The following is an 18,481-nucleotide window of genomic DNA, read 5'->3' as shown; positions in this document are numbered from 1 at the left end:
ACACTCGACTGGAGAACCTTCAGCGGGCACTCGACGAGCGCGCGCGGCAACAGATTCCAGACTCCAGTCGACGCCAACTCTTTAAACCTCCGACTCAGGTATACCGCACTCCAATCAAGAATTTGGCAGCTGCAACACATATAGCAGAGTCGATTCAGCCTTCCCAGTCAGAGGCTGGCAGAGGCTTGATGCGGATCAGGGATTTGCTCCGGGAAGCTGGAGATCAGAATTCGGCTATGTCGCAGTCGCGGAACAGGATTCATAGCAGGTCCGTGGCGGCGAATACTGTCCAGTCAGCTCATAGCCCCAGATCGCCCCCGAGGCATGAAGGGCATGGCGACCGACACGATCAGTACAGGAACTATGAGCAGGATGATCACCGAGTCGATCGCAACGATCGACGTCGAGTGCCCACTCCTCCCCGGAGGGGTGGATCATATATGCCTCGACCGCAAGATGACAAATGCCAGTACAGTGGCGGGCGAAGAGTTCCAGTCGACCCTAGGGAACCAGGCTTTGATGCGAGATCCATCATCGTTCAAGGTCTAGTCGACCGGAACAGAGCCCACAGAGAGGGTAATGACAGAGATGTACCCACCAGCAGCCGAGTGCACGTCTCCGGACCAGAGTATTTCAGCAGAGCCATCAGAGCCGCGGTGATTCTTCCCAACTTCAGGTTGGTGACTGGAGTCAGCAAGTTCAACGGTGAGTCCAAGCCCGATACTTGGCTTGAGGACTACCGAGTGGCTGTTCAGATCAGCGATGGAAATGACGAGGTGGCCATGAAGCATCTGCCTCTCATGTTGGAAGGGTCAGCCAGGGCATGGCTGAATCAGTTGACGCCCAGCAGCATCTACACGTGGGAGGACCTCTCCCGAGTGTTTGTCAGGACGATCGAAGGAACATGCAAGTGGCCGGCGGGACTGACAGAGCTGCAATCTTGTGTACAGAAGTCGAATGAGACTCTGAGGGATTACATCCAGAGATGGATCACACTGCATCATACAGTAGAAAATGTATTTGATCACGAGCCAGTCTGCGCCTTCAAGGAGGGCATAAAGTACAGAGAGCTAAGCCTGAAATTCGGTCGAACCGGAGACATGTATCTGAGTCGAATGATGGAAATAGCCACCAAATATGCCAATGGTGAGCAAGAGGATCGGCTCCGGAGCGGCAAACACAAGTCAGTCGCCCAGGACACCAGAGGCGGGAATTCCAGTCGGAAGCAAAAGCGTAAAGCTGAGCCAGCCACACCTAGAGAAGCCTTGGCCCTGAACCAAGGAAAGTTCAAAGGGAAACCCAAGGGGCCTTGGAACCCCAAGAAAGTAAAAGATAAAGAAGGAAATGACGTGTTGGATTTACCATGTCACATCCACACCAAGAAAGACGAAGAGGGTAATTTCATCTACCCGAAGCATACCACTCGATAGTGTCGACTCCTGATACAGCAGTTCCAAGGGAAGCAGTCCAAGGACAAAGAAAAAGAGTCGGACAAGGTTGAGGACAAGGAGGATAGTGACGGGGAATATCCGTAGGTCAATTCCACCTTAATGATTTTTGCCGATGTTGAGGGCAAAAGCCGACTGAAAGTTATAAACCGAGAGGTGAATATGGCCGCTCCATCAACACCCAATTACCTGAAGTGGTCTCAGACTGCCATTACGTTCGACCAATCTGATCACCCCACACACATAGCCACCCCTGGTGGTCGACCCAGTCGTCGAGGGCACTCGACTGACCAAAGTGTTGATGGATGGCGGTAGGAGTTTGAATATACTGTATGCTGAGACACTGAAAGGGGTGGGCATTCCGATGTCTAGACTGAGCACGAGCAACATGCGTTTTTATGGAGTCATCCCTGGCAAGAAGGCCGCATCACTCGGCCAGATTGCTCTTGATGTACTTTTTGGTGATTCAAAGAATTTCCGCAAGGAGAAGCTGACATTTGAGGTTGTGGATTTCCAGAGTGTCTATCATGCAATTTTGGGCAGACCAGCTCATGCGCGCTTTATGGCTCGACCATGTTACGTGTACCTCAAACTAAAGATGCCTGGCCCTAAAGGCGTGATCACTGTCACTGGTAATCGCAAGAAGGCAGAAGAGTGCTTCCAGAAAGGCTCAAAGATCGCCGATGCTCAGATGGTGGTAGAAGAGTGGCAGGAACACCGAAGGAATGCAGATCCGAGTGATTTGTTGCGAGCCAAAAAGCCTGCTACGGAATCAGCGTTCCAGTCGTCCGGTGAGACAAAACCCGTTCACATCCACCCGACCGACCCTAACGCTGCCCCGACTCATATCTCCACAACACTCGACCCCAAATAGGAAGAAGCGCTCATCCAGTTCCTCCGTGAGAACTGGGACATCTTTGCATGGATACCTTCTGACATGCCGGGTGTACCCAGGGGACTGGCTGAGCATCGTCTACGAGTCGATTCAAAGGCAAAACCTGTGAAGGAACATCTGCGACAGTCCGCCGTCCAAAAAAGGAAGGCCATTGGCGAAGAAGTGGCTCGGCTCCTAGCAGCAGAGTTTATCTGAGAGATTTACCACTCCGAGTGGCTCGCCAATGTCGTCATGGTCCCCAAAAAGGACAATTCGCTTCGCATGTGCATCGATTTTAAGCATATCAATCGGGCATGCCCGAAAGATCATTTTCCTCTTCCCCGCATCGACCAAATAGTCGACTCGACTGCGGGATGTGAGCGACTGTCTTTCTTGGACGCTTATTCCGGGTACCATCAGATCCGTCTGTTTGGGCCCGATGATACCAAAACGGCTTTCATCACCCCATTCGGGTGCTTCTGTTATGTCACCATGCCATTCGGCCTCAAGAACACCGGAGCCACGTTCATGAGGATGATTCAGAAGTGTTTGCTCACTCAAATCAGTCGGAATGTGGAAGCGTACATGGATGAAATAGTGGTCAAGTCACAAAAAGGTTCCGACCTGCTGACTGACCTCGCTGAAACATTTGCCAACCTCAGGAGGTATGAAATCAAGCTTAATCCATCAAAGTGCACATTCGGAGTTCCTGGCGGACAGTTACTCGGTTTTCTCGTTTCTGAACAAGGAATCGATGCCAACCCGGAAAAAGTTGACACTATACTCCAAATGAAACGCCCTGTACGTGTGCACGATGTCCAGAAACTTACTGGATGCTTGGCCGCGTTAAGTCGATTCATCTCTCTCCTCGGTGAAAAGGCATTGCCTCTTTACCGACTGATGAAGAAGTCAAACAAGTTCGAGTGGACTCCAGAAGCTGATGCAGCGTTTGCAGAGTTAAAAACCCTTCTTTCCACCGAGCCGGTGCTTGCTGCCCCAATCAGCAAGGAGCCTTTGCTGCTTTACATTGCATCCACAGGACAAGTCGTCAGTACTGTACTTACGGTCGAGCGGGAAGAAGAAGGGAAAGCCTTCAAAGTTCAGCGCCCAGTATATTACATTTCCGAAGTCCTGACCCCATCCAAGCAACGATACCCTCATTATCAGAAGCTTGTATATGGGATTTATATGACCATGAAGAAAGTTGCTCACTACTTCTCTGACCATATTATCACAGTCGTCACCGACGCCCCCTTATCAGAGATTCTGCACAACAGAGACGCAACTGGTCGAGTGGCAAAATGGGCGTTGAACTTCTTCCCCTAGATATCAGATTTGAGGCAAAGAAATCTATCAAGTCCCAAGCAATAGCAGATTTCCTCGCCGAGTGGACTGAACAGCAGTTATCGACCCAAGTTCACTCGGAGCACTGGACTATGTTCTTCGATGGCTCCAAAATGCTGAATGGTCCCGGTGCCGGAGTGGTCTTGGTTTCCCCCCGAGGAGATAAGCTCAGATATGTACTCCAGATTCACTTTGATTCCTCCAACAATGAAGCAGAATACGAAGCACTCTTGTACGGGTTGCGTATGGCCATTTCACTCGGCGTCCGTCGCCTCATGGTCTACGGCGACTCAGATTTAGTGGTCAACCAAGTGATGAAGGAGTGGGACGTCAGAAGCCCAGCCATGACTGGATACTGCAATACAGTCAGAAAGCTGGAGAAGAAATTTGAGGGATTAGAGCTCCATCTTGTTCCCCGACTGAAAAATCAAGCAGCCGATGACTTGGCGAACATAGGTTCCAGGAGGGAAGCCATTCCGAGTGGCGTGTTTTTGGAGCATGTTCACACGCCGTCGGTTCAAGAATATCCTTTCACTGAGGAAGCCCCGCAGCCAAAAAGCGCCACGGATCCGACTGAAGTCGAGGTCCCAGCTGTGGTCGACTTAATTATGGAAGTTCTAGTCATCACTCCCGACTGGACAGTACCCTATATCGCTTATATTCTGAGGAAAGAGTTCCCCGAGAATGAAGATGAGGCTCGAGAGATCGTCCGCCGATCCAAAGCCTTCACCGTCATGAGGGGACAGTTGTACAGAGAAAGTGTGACTAGAGTCAGCCAGAAATGCATAACACCAGAAGAAGGTCGAATGATTCTCAACGACATCCACTCGGGGACCTGTGGCCATCATGCATCCTCTCGGACCATCGTGGTTAAAGCATACCGAGCGGGTTTTTACTGGCCCAGAGCAAATAAGATGGCAAAAGAGATAGTCTACAAGTGTGAAGGATGTCAATTCTACTCCAATATGTTGCACAAACCCGCCTCAGCCTTGAAGACCTTTCCACTCGTCTGGCCTTTCGCTGTATGGGGGTTGGATATGGTTGGACCACTGAGAACAGGCAGAAACGGATACACCCGTGTATTGGTAGCAGTCGACAAGTTCACTAAGTGGATTGAGGCTAAACCCATCAAGAATCTGTATGCCGGCACCGTCGTCAGTTTCATCAGGGAGTTGGTATTCAGATATGGAGTTCCCCACAGTATCATCATAGAAAATGGGTCAAACTTCGACTCCGAAGAATTCAGAGCCTTCTGCACATCTTAGGGTACGCGAGTCGATTATGCTTCAGTCGCCCACCCTCAGTCGAATGGGCAAGCAGAACGAGCGAATGGCTTAATTCTCAAAGGGTTGAAACCCCGACTGATGCGCGACCTCAAGCACGCAGTTGGCGCATGGGTCGACGAGCTTCCGTCGGTACTTTGGGGATTAAGGACCACGCCAAACCGGTCGACGGGGAGGACTCCGTTCTTCTTGGTCTACGGAGCTGAAGCAGTCTTGCCGAGTGACCTGCTTCACAACACACCCCGAGTCGAACTCTACACCGAAGCTGAAGCAGAGCAAGCCCGACAGGACGCGGTCGACCTTCTAGAAGAAGAAAGAGAGATGACCTTCATCCGATCGACCATTTACCAGCAGGACTTGCATCGCTTCCATGCCAGAAATGTGAAGAGTCGAGCTTTCCAGGAGGGAGATTTAGTTCTCCGAGTGGATCAACAGAAACCACACAAGCTTGCTCCTACTTGGGAAGGTCCCTTCATCGTCACCAAGGTTCTCCATGATGGGGCATACCGCCTTTACAATGTCGAGCACCAGATTGACGAGCCCAGAGCATGGAACGCGGACTTACTCCGCCCTTTTTATACTTAAGTTTTCCACTCGGATGAGTTGTAATAAAAGTACTCCTGTAGTGTATTCATCGAAGACAAGAGTTTCATAATTTTCTTAGTAATTGTCATTGCTTTTGCTCTCATAAATCTGTCCCCCAGTGGGTGGCTTAGCTGCGAACCCGTTTCGCCTAAGCTTGTAAAAAATCCTACCGAGTGATAAGCCAGCCTTCCACTCGGAGTCTTAGCTGCGAATCCGTTTCGCCTAAGTAAACAAAATCCTACCGAGTGATAAGCCAGCCTTCCACTCGGGGGCTTAGCTGCAGCCCAGTGCTCGCCTAAGTTTTCGAAAATCCTACCGAGTGGTAAGCCAGCCTTCCACTTGGAGGCTTAGCTGCAGCCCAGGGCTCGCCTAAGTTTTTGAAAATCCTACCGAGTGATAAGCCAGTCTTTCAGTCGGAGGCTTAGCTGCAACCTAGTTTTCGCCTAAGAATAAAAGACAACGTGCGTCCCGCAAGGAGGACGAAGCGCAAGTCGACTGCTACCTTCTCCCCCAAAGCCGTGCCACGAAAATCCTACCGAGTGGAGAGCAAACCTCCCACTCGGGGGCTTAGCTGCAGCCCAGTGCTCGCCTAAGTTTCTAAAAAACCTACCGAGTGGAGAGCAAACCTCCCACTTGGGGGCTTAGCTGCAGCACAGTGCTCGCCTAAGTTTCTAAAAAACCTACCTAGTGGAGAGCAAACCACCCACTCGGGGGCTTAGCTACAGCCCAGTGCTCGCCTAAGTTTCTAGAAAACCTACCGAGTGGAGAGCAAACCTCCCACTCGGGGGCTTAGCTGCAGCCCAGTGCTCGCCTAAGTTTCTGAAAAACCTACCGAGTGGAGAGCAAACCTCCCACTCGGGGGCTTAGCTGCAGCCCAGTGCTCGCCTATGTTTCTAAAAAACCTACCTAGTGGAGAGCAAACCTCCCACCCGGGGGCTTAGCTGCGGCCCAGTGCTCGCCTAAGTTTCTAAAAATCCTATCGAGTGGTGGGCAACCCTCCCACTCGGGGACTTAGCTGCAGCCCAGTGCTCGCCTAAGTTTCTAAAATCCTACCGAGTGGAGAGCAAACCTCCCACTCGGGGGCTTAGCTGCAACCCAGCACTCGCCCAAACATGATGATCACAAGTCGACTGGAATTTGTGCTTCACTCCTACCTGCAAAAGAGCATTACAGATGCTAGTATATACTCCAATCCAAAGAAGATGGTTGTCCGAAAGAAGCAAACGTATTTCCACGGCAAATAAGGTTCGGATAACGTCCTACGGACCCAGAAGTACTCAGGCATCAAGCCTGTTAAAGTTTGGCAGTTACAAAAATCACTCGGCATTCCGAGGCAAATTCAAATCATCAAGCATAGAAGTTTTTTACCCCTCTTGCGGAGGACTGGAAGGCACAACAAACTCGTCCAGGTCGATCCCATCTGCGATCCGAGTGGCAGCCGCGATGAAGGTTTCCATGAAAGAACGGAAGTCATGCTTCCTAGTGTTGGCCACCTTGAGAGACACCAGCTTGTCTTCTCTGGCTTCCTTGCAGTGGATGCGGACCAAGGACAGAGCAACGTCAGCACCGCACCTGGTAGAAGACTTCTTCCATTCTTGCACTCGACTCGGAACTTCGTTCAGTCGAGTCATCAGCGACTCAAGGTCGTTCTGAAGCGTTTCTTCTGGCCAGAGCGATGTGTCGATGCGCGACGTTTCGGCCTTCAGTCTTGCAAGGTAATCGACCACTGCAGCAACGCGAGACTCGAGGCGGAGCACATTCATAGCGGTTTCATCCTTCACCGGAGAATTGATGGGATCCAAGCCAGTCTCCACTCGACTAGTCTCCTCTTCAAAGTTTTGGCAGAATTCTGTGGACACGATTCAAGGATAAGCTAACGCCTTACAGCAAGTCAGTAATTACCAATCGGAGATAAGGGGTTACCTTCGAGCATGAGGAATAGCTTCTTGGTGAGCCCTCCCAGATAAACCTCCAAGTCATTCTTCTTTCCCGCCAGTTCGCCAGCTTTGTCGCTCAGGACCATATTGGCGTTCTTCAGTCGAGTGACTTCTTGGTTGGCCACGTTGAGAGCAGCTTTCAGATTGGTGTTTTCCTCTTCAAGTTTGTTAACAGAAGCCAGCTTATCTTCTGCAAGTTTTGTCTTGTCCGAAGCCGCTTTCTGCGCCTCGGCGAGGTCAAGGTCCTTCTTCTTCAGAGCATCCCTCAATTTTTTTGCAAAAATCACAATAAGATCAGACTCGGAGATAGGCAAGAAGCAAGGACAGTCGTCAAGATTCTCACCAAACATACCTTTTGCCTCCTCCTTCGACTTCGTAAAGTTCTCTTGGACAAGCTTCTGGTCAAGTTCAAGTTGGATATGCTTGTTCTCCAATTCGGTATAACGAGAAACATGGTCACAAGATTTCTGCGAAAGTTCAGTCGACAGACATCAACGACAGATCACTTCCTAGTGACTAAAAGGAAAATCGTAGTATTTCTAAGACTACAGCTGAATCTAAACATTCAACCGTAGTCTCGGGGACTACACCCAGTGGGTGCACTCAGCGTGTCCCCACTAGTTCTATCAGCTAGACTCAGAGTCGATCAGTCGACCGGAAGCAGTTAACTGTCAGCAGTAAAAAAAATCAGACCATAGCCGACTGCCAGCAATCGACCACGGTCTCGGGGACTATACCAAGTGGGTGCACTCAGCGTGCCCCCACTAGTTTTATTGTTCCACTCGACCATGCTCGAGTGAAACAAGTAAAGTGAGAAATTTCAAGACACAATGACTACAGTTGACTGCCAGCAGTCCACCGTAGAATTGACACACCCAGTGGGTGCATGACAAACATCAAGATTTCCAGTCGATGTTTAACTAACCTGGACATTACTCTGGAGGGCTGAACTCGCGTCATAAGCTGTTTGGCTCGCGGTTCGAATCGCCTTCACCTGCTCCATCATAATCCCGGCCTGGCGTATGGCTTCCTTGGCAGCGCTTGCTTGGTCCTCCGGGACGTGGTAGGTGGAGAAGAGAGAAGGCGGGTCAGCACTTGACGACGAAGGGCGGGCAACCGTCAACGGATCCGCAAAGGACACGGTAGCCCGAGCAACGTTGCTCCCCTCTGGAATATGTGGTCCAGGTGCTGACACAACCTGAGCAGCCTTGCCAACAGTCGCCTTCCTGCTCCTCCTCTGCCTCAGTGGCGCTTCATCGTCATCATCAGGGAGATTGATGACAACGCTAGGTGGAGCTGCAGAAGAAGTTCAAAGTCAAAAATAAAGATTCAATCGACCAAAAGCGAAACCGCGCAGATCATACCAGGGTGAGAAGTAGCAGCATCTTCCATTTCTTGATCCTCATGCCTGGTTGAAGTCTCAGAAGTAGCAGCACTGTGATTTCAAAAATTGGTCTGTCAGCGATTGAGTCGACCAAGAATGTATCCATGATAAAAGGAAAAGCATGAGTTATGCTGTTACCCAGAAACAGTAAAGAATTTCCATCCTCATCTTCGGTAGGGCCTTCACCGATTTTGTCAGGGCCGCTCGGGGTTGCTTCGACGCCTTCTCAGTCGGCGCCGGTGAAGATGTCCGAGGACATTTCGTTGACTGCCCAGCAGGCACGACTCCCTTGCCACGATCAACCGCAGGGTCATGGGCGAGCTTGGACCTTCTTTCGGAACGAGGAGGCGCAACTTCCTCCTCCTCTTCCTCCTTCTCTTCCTCCTCATCAGAGCCTGCATCTTCATCACCCTCATCGGCATCCGACTCCCATTCCTCCTGGCTTTCGCCTCCGCTTCCTTCCTCCTCTTCGGCCTGTGCTTGTGCCCCGTTGGGCATCGAGTACAACTCGGTGGTTTCCTGAAAAACAACAAGCAAGACAAAAGTCAATTGACTGATCTACGACAAAACAGAATGGACGGAACAATCGGAGAAAAATGGTCGTACCTTGTCCGCCTCATAGGATTGGTCGAGTGGCGGGATCCTGTGATGGCAGTCATCCACCTCTCCAGTGTGGCATCGTCGACCTCTTCGGGGTGGACCCGAGAGGTGTCCTCAGTACAAAAATACAGCCACATCGGGTGGCCCCGATACTGGAGTGGTTGGATGCACCGTCGAAGGAAAACCTCCAGAAGGTCCATGCTAGTCACACTGTCACGAATCAACTGGACTACTCGCTCCATCAACATTTTTACCTGAGCCTTCTCCTCCGGAACTACTTTCAGAGAGGATGGCTTGTTCACTCGACTCATAGATAAGGGAGGGAGCCCAGTCGACTGCCCTGGCGTCGACTGGTCTTGGCAGTAGAATGAGGTCGACTGCCACCCTCTGACTGACTCGGGAAGGGTCATAGCTGGGAAAGCGCTCTTACTCCTCATCTGGACACCGAGACCCCCACACATCTGGATTACCTGAGTTCTCTCGTCATTGGGGCTAGCCTTTTTCACCGTCTGAGAATGAGAAGTGAATATGTGTTTGAAGAGGCCCCAGTGCGGCCGACAACCCAAGAAGTTTTCACACAAAGATACAAAGGCGGAGAGATAGGCAATGGAATTGGGGGTAAAGTGGTGAAGCTGAGCTCCAAAGAAATTCAGAAACCCTCGAAAGAAAAGATGCGATGGCAGAGAGAACCCTCGATCTACATGAGTCGCCAAGAGGACACACTCACCCTCATGAGGCTGTGGCTGCCACTCCATCCCCGGGAGCCTCGCCGCCCCGTGCGCAATCAGACCTTCGTCGGCCAAGTTGTCGAGATCCTTTTGGGTGATGGTCGAGCCGATCCAATCACCCTGGATCCAACCTTGCGGCAAACGGAACCGCGACGAGGATCCCCCTCGACTGGCCGCTCTCCCCTTCACCTTCACCGTCGCCGTCGCCTTCTTTTTCACCATCTTCTCTTTCACCATCGTCTTCTCTTTCACCATTGTCGCCGACGAGGCCGGAACGGAGCAGCGACGTCGGAAAGTTGGTGGGCGCAGCGGATGAATCTGGAGGCGAGAGAGGAGAAAATGAGGAGGCACTGTTCAAAAAACCTCCGCCAGTTTCCTTATATGGAGTCACTTCCGAGTGGCCGACAGGTAGGCCCAGGCGATCCTGTCAAATCACAAAACAGTCGCATAAGCGATACGTGGCGAGAAAGGCGACGCGTGAATCGAGGCGTCCCTGCCTTATCCCATCCGAGTACCGCGGTCTTCTCCGCTTTGCGCGCTTCCCAAAATTCGAATCCCACTGAATCCGCTAACCACCGGGCAACTTGTCAGAGGGAAGATCTCCTGCGATCCGTCGCTCAGAAATCCCCAAGTTCATAAAGTTCATTCGACAAATATAAAGAATGGATCAAGGCGACTGAACGAAAGTTGACACCCTCACTTGAATGTCATTGATCCGGAGCAAAACACCTTTACGGCACCAGAAAGCAGGTCGGAAAGATTGTCAACTCCTTCCTCACTCAAACCTCGATCCATTCGGGGGCTACTGATGAAGTCATGTACCTAGGGTAGGGTCATGAACTTGTCTAAGGTACCCTCCCCAAGGACATCTTTTAGAAGAAGTTGTCTTCCAGTCGACCAAGAGAAACTCCTCTCGACGGACTAGAAGACACTCGACGAACCTGAAGACACTCGACCATGAAGACTCACTCGACCACCAGGAGTTCAAGATCTACTCTGTATCCAAACGGTCTGTAATTAAGTAGTCTTAATGGTCATGATGACACTTTATGTAGGGCGTTACCAGTAATGCCAGACCTTAATGTACTTTAACCCTCTGCTACGTGGGCTGGCTGGGGTCTTGGCGTCCTCTATATAAGCCACCCCCTCCACTGGTAGAAGGGTTCGCACCCCTGTAACTCTCACACATATAATCCAGTCGACCGCCTCCGGGCTCCGATACGTAGGGCTGTTACTTCCTCCGAGAAGGGCCTGAACTCGTAAACACTTGTGTGCACAACTGCTCCATAGCTAGGATTTGGCCTCTCCATACCTACCCCCTATTCTACTGTCAGACTTAGAACCACGACATGTACCACTCCGTACACGGACTCTGCCGCCGCCACACACACATACCACCACCATGCATGAGGAACACGAAGCGAAGACCGAAGACGACGACTGCGCAGCTTAATCGGAGGTGTCCCGCGGTACAATCAGCGGGAGTAATTAACCGGGGGCTTTCCGAGGCCTCCGGGACCAGGAGACCATGATCGCTTGATCACTTTGGCCGCGCCAGCAGGCCCCACACATTTTCTTTTCCTCTTCTTGTATTTGTGTACTTTGTACACTGGCACGCCCGCAACACATTGTACCCCGGGTCAAGGGAGACGCTTATACGAAACCTCTATCTTTTTGTATGAGCGAGTTCTTTCCTTTTTTGTGTCAAACACCTTTCTAAACATTGTACTACTAAAATATACTACAAGTCCTGATGCTGTAAGTATCAATATGCGGTAACATTATACTATATATTTTACGACATGTTCAAATCACAAAACCGAACTCTATGTCGTAGGCCAAGCCAGTTTTCAAATCACAGACCAAATGCTACATGTATATTTTACTTCCACATTTCCACAAACACTTTTAGTGCATGATCTAGCCGTCAAGTACTCCAAGGGAAAAAATGGAGAGACACGGGGAAGGGGGCAAGGACAGAGGGAAGATCATTCTTACGGGTTGTAGCCTTTGCTGGTTTTGACGGTGAGAGCGAGATCTGGCGAGCTTGGAGCGTCGGTTGCTTCAGAGCTGGTTGGGGTTTGGGATCGAGGAACCCTAGGCATCTGTTGCAGCAGCCTACGTATGTTGACCACGCGGCAGACGCCCCTCTGCTACCGCGGCCGCTGCTTCTTCCCCTCCCGCGTGCAGTCGCGCCACCGCCGCCGCAAGGGACACGCCCGCCACTGCCGCAAGGAATGCGCCCTCCGCCTTTCACCGCTAGGGACGATTTGATTTAGGGGATTTGGGGCGAGTCACCTTGCCGTCGGCCGCCGCCAGGAAAGGGCTCTGCCTCGCCTCTGTTTGCTTCGAGCCTTGGGATGGATGGACCCTGGAGCTGAGCCGATTGGCTTTTTTTTTTCAATTTCCTCCCTGGTTGCTATCGGTACTCACGTGATTGAATAGTACTGATTCGTGACAGGTGCCTATAGTAACCGAGTTTGTCCAAAACTGGTTCATCCTTGGATGATTGAATAGTGTGATTGTTTGGTCCTTGGATGATCGATGATATGCCTCGTATTTATTCTAACAAGTGGTATCTGGTTAGGCGTCCCAAACAGCCGCACGGCTGGAAGGGTCAGCAGCGTCGTTGATTCGACGTGGCTTGTGGATTCAATGGCTATCTTGGTGCAATCGGAAACAGCACTTGCGAAGCAGACGACATCAGGCCAGGGTGTGCACGTGGGAGCTCTCGTGGAGGCAGATCGGATCGAGAACGATTCGTCCTATAGCGGCGTCGGCGTGGATTGGCTGCAGGGCAGAGGTCCAAGCGGACTAAGGGGGTGTTTGGTTCAAAAGTCCTAGGACTTTTTCTAGTCCCAGGGACTAATCAAAAAAGACTCTCTAGTAGAGTCTTTTTCTAGTCCGTGTAGAAAAAGTCCCTCCCGTTTGGTTCCTAGAGACTTTTTAGGGACTTTTTCTAGTCTCTGGAACTAAAAAGTCCCTGAACCAAACACCCCCTAAGGAGGTCGTCCGAGTTGGCTTCGTACAGGCGAAACAAAGCTGCGAGCAGTGCATCGTGATGGGCAGCGTTACGGCATGAGATTTGTTTGAGAGAAAATAAAAAGATCTGCATCATGTGGTGTTGACGTCGCAGGGATAGCAACATGCTCCCTCCGTTCGAAATTACTTGTCGCAGAAATGGATGTATCTAGACGTATTTTAGTTCTAGATACATCCATTTCTAAGACAAGTAATTCCGAACGGAGGGAGTAGTTAAAGAAAAATAAGCTTTGGAGGTTATGGAGGCAAAGTTTGGTGCACCCATTGAGACTATCAGGAAAGTAAATGTTTCTTTTGGAAGTGTTGCTAGTTACACACGAGGTTTTACCATGATGATGGCAGATTGGTGATGTGCGTACAAGGCTTGTGGAGTCTCAAGCATATCATACAGTCGAATGAGTTCGGCTGGGTCGGACTAGGCAGTCTGACAGGATCGACGTAAGTCGGTTGGTACAGAAGATAGTGGTTGGTTTGGCGACGACGACATAGGAGCGTGATGCTGATGGTGACCGACTTCTGGGGCGTGGAAACACGTGGCGCGGGCTTGAGGGCTTGTGTGACTTTGACAAGACTATGGCGCGGGGTTGATCCAAGACGGCGTACGCATGAGAGTTTGGAGTCGACGGGGCGCGATGGTGGACTGATCATCTACCATGGAGTCATGTTGAAGGTGGAACTGGATTGAGGGGCTATGGTGTAAGGATCCAGGGAATCGAAGCCTATTCAGCAAGGGAGAAAAGCGAGTGACATGCAGTTTGGACTGGAACCCAGTGGTCTGATGGAAGCATAAAACTCGTCATCGGTCGATGATGATCGGTGGTACTCTGCAGTGGGGGTTGAGTGGTGTGGGTTCGCGACCCTTGAGACTCGACCAGGACAGCGGAGGCTCGGCGCAGTAATAGCGCGAGGCGTGTGGTAAGCACGGGACATGGAGACGGGCCAGGGCTCTAGTGGTCATACATGTGGTGAGACAACTGCGAATTTGACTCAGGGTGACTATAAGCAATGGTGAAATTCCTTCAAGTTTCAGACATGCGGTTAAGAAAGGAGCTGTATGTTGAGTTCAGGTAACTCTTATGTGTGACACCCAATATCTGAGTTGTTCACTTTCACGCAGGTCAGTGATCAGTGTATGATGACGTTGGACGGATACTCTGGAAGTTGGGAGCACAAACTAGAGCAACAAGGAACTTAATTTTGCTCGAGTGTTGACTGTGGTCAAGAAAAGAAGGGACTACAAGTTGCAGGTGGAGTCGCATGGAGTCTTTGGAGTAGCAGAGGTACTCATGGGATAAGCTCAAGTCCAATGACATGGAAGTTTGACGCATGGACAAATCCAGGGTGGTGGAGTATATTCGCCAAGGTGGAGTTTGTTGGAGTTGTATCGAATATAGTGTACGAGGTAGGTTACAGTTGGACTTGTAGTTGTATTGTGTTTAGATAGGATATGGAGTCGTGTCCTTATAGGACACTTGTATCCTAAGCCTCTCATATATAGCGGGGTAGACACACGGTGTAACCTATGCCAACATAATATCACCGGAACGCAGGGGATGCCGACGGCATGTGCCGGTGTCCAGGGTGACCGGGTGTGGTATTGTGATGGTGTCAGGGGAGGAGCGCCCGTAGTCAGGCCCTGGGGATGTAGCCATATCGGTGAACCTTGTTAACAAATCTCGGTGTCGTGCTCGTGTGATTGTTTGGTCCTCGGATGATCGACGATATGCCTCGGATTTATTCTAACAAGAACAAGTCTGACAACGCACTGATGAAAAATCTCATCACATGATAGATCATGCGTGCATGGATTTAATAGAGAAATAAGGAAACGGGAGATAAAACAAATCTGACTTGAACAATTTCTGATGGGGGACAGGGATTGGCGAACTGCAGCCGGCAGACGAATTTCCATGGCCGGTGATCATCGATCGCGGATTGATTCTAACCTTTTTTTTTTATGGAATTGATTCTCACCTTGGATCTTCCTACCGGTAATCCTCGTACAGGCCTACAGGGGAAACGTCTGGCCATCTTTGGGTAGCGAACGGCCGAAACACGTAGGCACGAGGAAGCAATCGCGCATGGGCATCAGACCTGTACTGGTTCTCTGCTTCCTCCTTCACCTCCTCCAGCGACGACTTCAGGTCCCCGTCGAGGCCCTCATCTATCTGGGCAATAACTAGTGCAGGAACCACTCGAGGTAGCCGGCGAAGCACTCACTTAGCGCAGCCATGGCTTTGAGGCACGCCTCTATGTTGACGTCGTCCCTCTCGATGCAGTCGGCACACGCTCATCGCCGTGAGGAAGTCATTGATGCACCTGCCATTGGCCACATGATTTTTGACACAGACTTGATCACTAATGATGGCGAACCCCTGAGACATCAGATCCCCCCTTAGAGCTTCACCTCTTGCATTGCCTACTACTGCTTCAATCGATGTACACAAAGTATCCATGATCCCCTTGTCCGTCCGTCCGGCAAGGCTTTTTAGGGTTGTCAAGGAAATAAACGATCGGTGTATATACGTGTCGACTTTAATAGCTGCCGTTATTGGCTAGAATTTTTTCAATGAACATATACTGTTGTACGTTACATATAAACACACGTGCAAGCTACTCCCTCCGTTACGAAATATGACGTTTAAGCAGTTCAAATTGGGGTTTAGGATGGGCATAAAACCCGAGACCCGAAGCCCGAACCCAAACCTAAACCCGGAAAACCGAGCACTATATTGGGTAGCCAGTTTTAAAAACCCCAATTTTATTCAAGTAATTCGGGCAAGGACTACCCGAATTACCCAAATAGCCTTAATTATTCTGCAGCAGTAAAAATACCGCATCCATAGAAAATTAAGAAAAGGCCCAGCCCAAATCGCCATGCTACTCCGTAGTCGCTACCCTGTAAAACCTAGAGAGAGTACTCAGATGAGCTAGTCTAGTGCAACCATCACACATGGCTGCCGCGCGGCCCAGGTGACTCGGAGATGAAGCGCCGCCATGTGCAGGAACGGCAGCCCTTCAAGAAAAGAACCCTATACCAAACTACTCTCTGGAGCCAAGGCATCGGGATCCACTAGCCTGACACCGGCCACTGGAGCGGCAGGCAAATGGGAGAGAATTCACAATATTATAATAATTGTTTATATATAGTTTTGCTTGGTCATGCTCGTTTTCTCTCGAGATCGTCCATCATCGAATGATCTGATTAAGAGTACATAATGTATCCCTACACCTTTAGTATTAGCGTACTGTCGTCGACTATGGAATGAAACTCCCTAATTCATCGCAAAAATAAAATAGTACTATGGAATGAATAAAATAAAATAGGCCATTCTTTGCGATGAAACTCCCTATAAAATACTATTCGCGCGACTATGGAATTCTTTGTGTAGACGATGAAACTCTTTGTGTAGGCGCATTTTGAGCCACGCTGATGAATAGGCCATTTTTTTGCGCGACTATGGCGCGACGATGAAACTCCCTATAGTACTATTCGCGCGACTATGGAATTGAGGAGACGAATCTAGTACATTTTTTTGACAATCATGTAGTAGGACATTCTTTGTGTAGGCGCGTTCCTAGATTCGTCTCCTCAATTCTAGCGTTTAGATTTGAGCATGCATGCTGATAATTATTAATTTTAGTCTACTGATTCCCTCAAATGCCTGCTGGATAAGTATCAACTTCAGATCGAGTGGTCGAATCACAAATTGACAATCGACCACGTACACCAGCGGCCTCGAATTCTGCCAGTTACCACGGATAGATGATGTGGGGAAATATGAACAATGAAAACTGACAGTCCGGAATCTTAATTCAGAACACACGGATCAGATTCATATAAAAAAATTAAGGCTAGAATATATGCTTCCGCTAACTGTGCATTATACAACATTAATGCAGGCGATCCTCGTATCTGCCAGAATAATTTGTTTCCAATTATCACGTGAATGATTGTACTCTTGTCATTCGATTTGATACTCCCCTATAAGACCACCATCCCCTCATCTGGCAAGCACACCAACCATTTCACTTCGATTCCTGCCTACATTCTTTCGTTCTTTTTTGTAGCGGTCGTCCGTGTGTGTCCATGGCTCCCAAGAAGGTGAACATGGAGTACATCTCCAACGGCTCAACCCGGAAGGCGACGTTCAAGAAACGCAGCATCGGGATGAAGAAGAAGGCCCGCGAGTTGTCCACCCTGTGTGGCGTCGACGTGTGCTACGTAATGTACTACCCCGAGGGCGAGTCATCGCAGGTGCCCGAGGTGTATCCGACTGCCCCGGAGGCGATGCGCGTTATAGACCGCTTCAGGTCCACGCCCGAGCTTGACCGGTGCAAGAAGAAGATTGGGGGAGAAGACTATATCCGGGAGCGCATTAGCAAGCTCCAGGAGCAGCTTTCCAAGGCGCGACGCGACACCCATCGACACGAGACCAAGCTGCTGCTCCAGGACGTCCTGGCCGGCGGCCGCCAGAGCCTAACCGGCCTCAACATCGAGCAGCTCGCCAGCTTGGGCTGGATGGCCGATAACTATATGAAGAAGGCCAGTGAATGCATCGCCTCTAACAAGAGTAGGCGGCATGCAGATCCGCTGCACTGCGCTGCCACCGCCGCCGACGTGGTTGCCGAGGCGCCTCCCCAGCAATGTTGGGCCATGGAGGTTGCCAAAGCCGGATCACTACCCACACCACCCGGCACATCCTGCTGCAGCTTTTCCGGAGCCTTAAGGGATCAATAAATTGGGCTCATATTGGAGCAGGTTGGAACCGATTATTATGGCCGAATGCAAGATGTGTGTCGCGTGCAAACTGGCTGCCGAATCTATTAATCTACACTAGATGTGTTGATTATTATGTTAAATAATTTCTTTACAGTTCCTCCGATACAAATTTTTTAAGCTATTGCTTTGTTGTACACCAAACTTTATTTTTGTGGTAAATTATGTTAGCCCGAACTACTGAGACCAGAGGGTCGTGACTATCTACTGGTAGTACTTGCACTCAGCTCACTAGTATAACACACACACACTAGTGTAGGGCAAGACACACACACGAGGAGGAAAGACGCTCACGGGATACTAGTTGTATGAAGCTCAAATGCTTGGAATGGAATGCTTACAACCGGAGGGGTGGAGCTCCTTTTATAGCTAACTGAACCGACTATGCTACGCACTAGGTGACGTCAAGTGCATGAGTGACCTCATGGCTTACGTGCTACATTCCTTAGTTACTAAGGATACGGGAGCTCTAGTAA

General features: G+C 50.2%; 1 protein-coding gene across 1 annotated transcript; it reads left to right on the top strand.

The window, feature by feature from the left end:
- The first annotated feature begins 17,315 nt into the window (after positions 1-17,315).
- On the top strand, positions 17,316-17,966 carry LOC119339763 (agamous-like MADS-box protein AGL80). Its single transcript, XM_037611695.1, has one exon. It carries the CDS (start codon positions 17,316-17,318, stop codon positions 17,964-17,966), a length of 651 nt encoding a protein of 216 aa, XP_037467592.1.
- Positions 17,967-18,481: the final 515 nt, after the last annotated feature.

The sequence above is a fragment of the Triticum dicoccoides genome, chromosome 7B, assembly GCF_002162155.2.
Source record: "Triticum dicoccoides isolate Atlit2015 ecotype Zavitan chromosome 7B, WEW_v2.0, whole genome shotgun sequence".
Classification (NCBI taxonomy): Eukaryota; Viridiplantae; Streptophyta; class Magnoliopsida; order Poales; family Poaceae; genus Triticum; species Triticum dicoccoides.
This window is presented reverse-complemented; position numbering and strand designations above follow the sequence as displayed.

What these genes read in the sequence shown, in the direction of transcription:
- LOC119339763 (XM_037611695.1), top strand. Translation starts at nt 17,316, where the DNA reads ATGGCTCCCAAGAAGGTGAACATGGAGTACATCTCCAACGGCTCAACC.